Raw genomic sequence first — 2,745 nt, 5'->3', positions numbered from 1 at the left:
GTGTGTGTGTGTGTGTGTGTGTGTGTGTGTGTGTGTGTGTGTGTGGAGAGTGTCAGGCAGGCGGTTTGGATGTGGGGGAGCCTCTCTCTTACCTGGGGAGAAGTGGATCTCTGGTGACCAGCCTAGTTTCTTTTCTCTGTAGAACATCTTTCTGAATGCATTTTTGGATTTCTGTTATTTTTTGGAGTATCGCGATTCCGCAATATGTGAACTTTCTATTGGAATAAAAGTGAATGGTATGGTTGGAAAAACTAAATATACTAAAACAGCAACTTCACTCTGCTCGTCTTGTTAGATTTCTAAAGTATTCATCCCATTCATGTTTATTCAGCGCTACTATGAATAAATAGCTTTTCTTCAATTCATAAATAGCTTTTCTTCAATTCATAAATAGCTTTTCTTCAATTCCGATATTAACATCTCTATCTATCACATGCGTGCAAAGCAGCAGACATGAAGATAATGCATATTAAATCACACGCTAAAGGAACAAAATAGAGATTTCCTTTTCCTGGTAATATCAGAGGATGGAGATTTTTTCACTTCAATTAACCAATCTCCTTGACTATTTCCGATTAATTTGGACCCGTACTGTGGCATGCGGGAACATATTTGACATATTATGTTGAATGAAAGCAGACTCACCTGCTGATCCTTTGCAGATGGTCCAAAAGGACGCCAGGAGAACGGACAGGAGTAGCTGCTGCATTTTGGAGCTGACTCGACCTGGGGAGGACAACACAATGACTTGTTTTTTCCAATGTGATCGCATTCTTGCAGGGGGTCTTATACTTATCTATCACCATACCCTGACAGGAAAGAAAGAGTGGCCCCTCCTCCTTCAGGCATGTCTCTAATAAAGCTCTCTACTGATAAGAGCTTCATTGAGGGGGCCCATCCATGGGCTCCTGGTGTAAAGGGAACACTCCCTGGTGATTGGAGAAGTACCCGACAATCAGATTTAATCATCATCATGATTACAGGTACCTTAAGGTGACCCTCAAAGGAGTAAAAAGAGGAATATTAAGCTCTCAAATACCTATTCCCCTTGTAAACTCATATTTTACACAATCAGTGCCATATTTCCTATATTCAGAAAACACATCTAAAAATAACTACTTTACAATCAAAAGTCATTCATTCAAAGTATTGGCAAAAAAATGTACTTACAGTATCAAAAACAATCATGCAGAAGGACCCCTGTCAGTGTCATATTTTATTATTATTTTAGTGGATCATTATTATGTGATATGTAATGTTGTACTTGGCGAGAGTGGGGGCTAATAACTATATAGTAATATGATAATGCATCATCATATTTTATAAACAGGTTATATATGTTTATGCTTTTTTCAACTCTGACATACTTTTATGTTCATTATGTGATTTTTTTACAAGATTAATGTAGTAAAAAGTACATTTTCCTTTGAACTGTAGAGGTTCACCCTATCCATAAAACCTGTCCAGTTAGTGCAGTGCTTTGCAAAAACTTTCAACATCTCTCTCCAACTTTGAGAGAAAAGTTAAAGCTGTCCCTTTATTTTTATTCCCTGAGTGAAAACCTAGAATCCCTGCGGTTTGAATTATTGATCATGCTGAGTGAGTGAAGTGAAGGACATTGGCACAAGTTTCTCCTAAAAACATGAATTAGCTTGCTTTGCTTTTCCTAAAGACTTTGCCAGCGATTTGCAATGGGTATGTGTGTGTGTGTGTGTGTGTGTGTGTGTATGTGTGTGTGTGTGTGTTGAACATCTCTTTACTGTCTTTTACAGCAATAAGATGGAGCGGTTACGCTGCCTGAACACAACAACACCTCGAAGCTTGAGGTATTTGAAGAATTTCTTTCTAGGAATTCCATATGTGGTTTTTAGTTCTTCAATTGACTCAAAGATCAATTTAATTTAATTCAATTACAAAGGTCAGACACATTAGACCAGAGTTTAAAGCCAGGCTCTGCCCTGCCTGGCTGAAAGTTATAATTTCCAAAAACTGGTGAAAATTTGATGTTCTGACAAATCCTTATTGTGATTTTCAGTAAGGTTTTTAAGTCGGTTTAATCTCAATTTAATTTTTTAATTTTTTAATTTATTTAATTTCAACGTTGTCTTATCGGCTGTAAATGTACACGTTTATAGAGGCCTCAATTGACTTTTTTATTGGGACCCATGCTGGTTGATACACACATACATGCTCTAATTTGAGCTGCCTGGAAAAAACTTGCATTTGGCAATTGTACTTCTGTCACATTGCAAATATAACATAGGATAAAACAATAGGAAAGCCTGAGTCTCGGACGTTTATTGTTCCAAATGAAGTTTGAAGAGGTTTTCTTTAACCACTAAAAAAAGAAGAGGGTGGGGAAAGTGGACTGGAAGAGGTAAACAATTATACATTTTTTGGAGTATGGGTACATCCAATGAAAGATATGGGTAGTCCACCTTAAAGCTGCAAAGAAAACTAAAGAAAGAAACCAAAATCACCTGTCAGGTCAGTAAAGTAGGAAGAGCTTGTTTCAGACTGGAACAAAACTAAATGATGTTACCTGTGTTTAAATCTATTTCTTTCATTTCTGTTATATTTATGTGTTAACAGATTGCTGTGGCTAGTGACTCAATAGCCAAGGTAAACAGAAGGGGAGATAAGGGCAGTCCTGCTTTGTTTCTCAATTACGTTTAAAGGGAGTTGGGTCAGGGTTAGGGGTATGTGTGTGTGTGTGTGTGTGTGTGTGTGTGTGTGTGTGTGTGT

The 2,745-nt window shown here is 37.5% G+C and overlaps 1 protein-coding gene across 2 annotated transcripts in view; it reads right to left on the bottom strand.

The window, feature by feature from the left end:
- Positions 1-916, bottom strand: part of LOC117955008 (carbonic anhydrase 4-like) — an 8,461-nt gene extending 7,545 nt beyond the window's left edge. Inside the window, exon 1 of one of the 2 annotated variants that reach the window (XM_034889094.1) lies at positions 646-916. In XM_034889094.1, the coding sequence (XP_034744985.1) occupies positions 646-772 (127 nt within the window). In that variant the 5' untranslated portion in view covers positions 773-916. The remainder of the gene's footprint in view (positions 1-645) is intronic. The other variant, XM_034889095.1, reaches the window with a different exon arrangement.
- Positions 917-2,745: the final 1,829 nt, after the last annotated feature.

The sequence above is a fragment of the Etheostoma cragini genome, chromosome 13 (assembly GCF_013103735.1).
Source record: "Etheostoma cragini isolate CJK2018 chromosome 13, CSU_Ecrag_1.0, whole genome shotgun sequence".
NCBI lineage: Eukaryota > Metazoa > Chordata > Actinopteri > Perciformes > Percidae > Etheostoma > Etheostoma cragini.
This window is presented reverse-complemented; position numbering and strand designations above follow the sequence as displayed.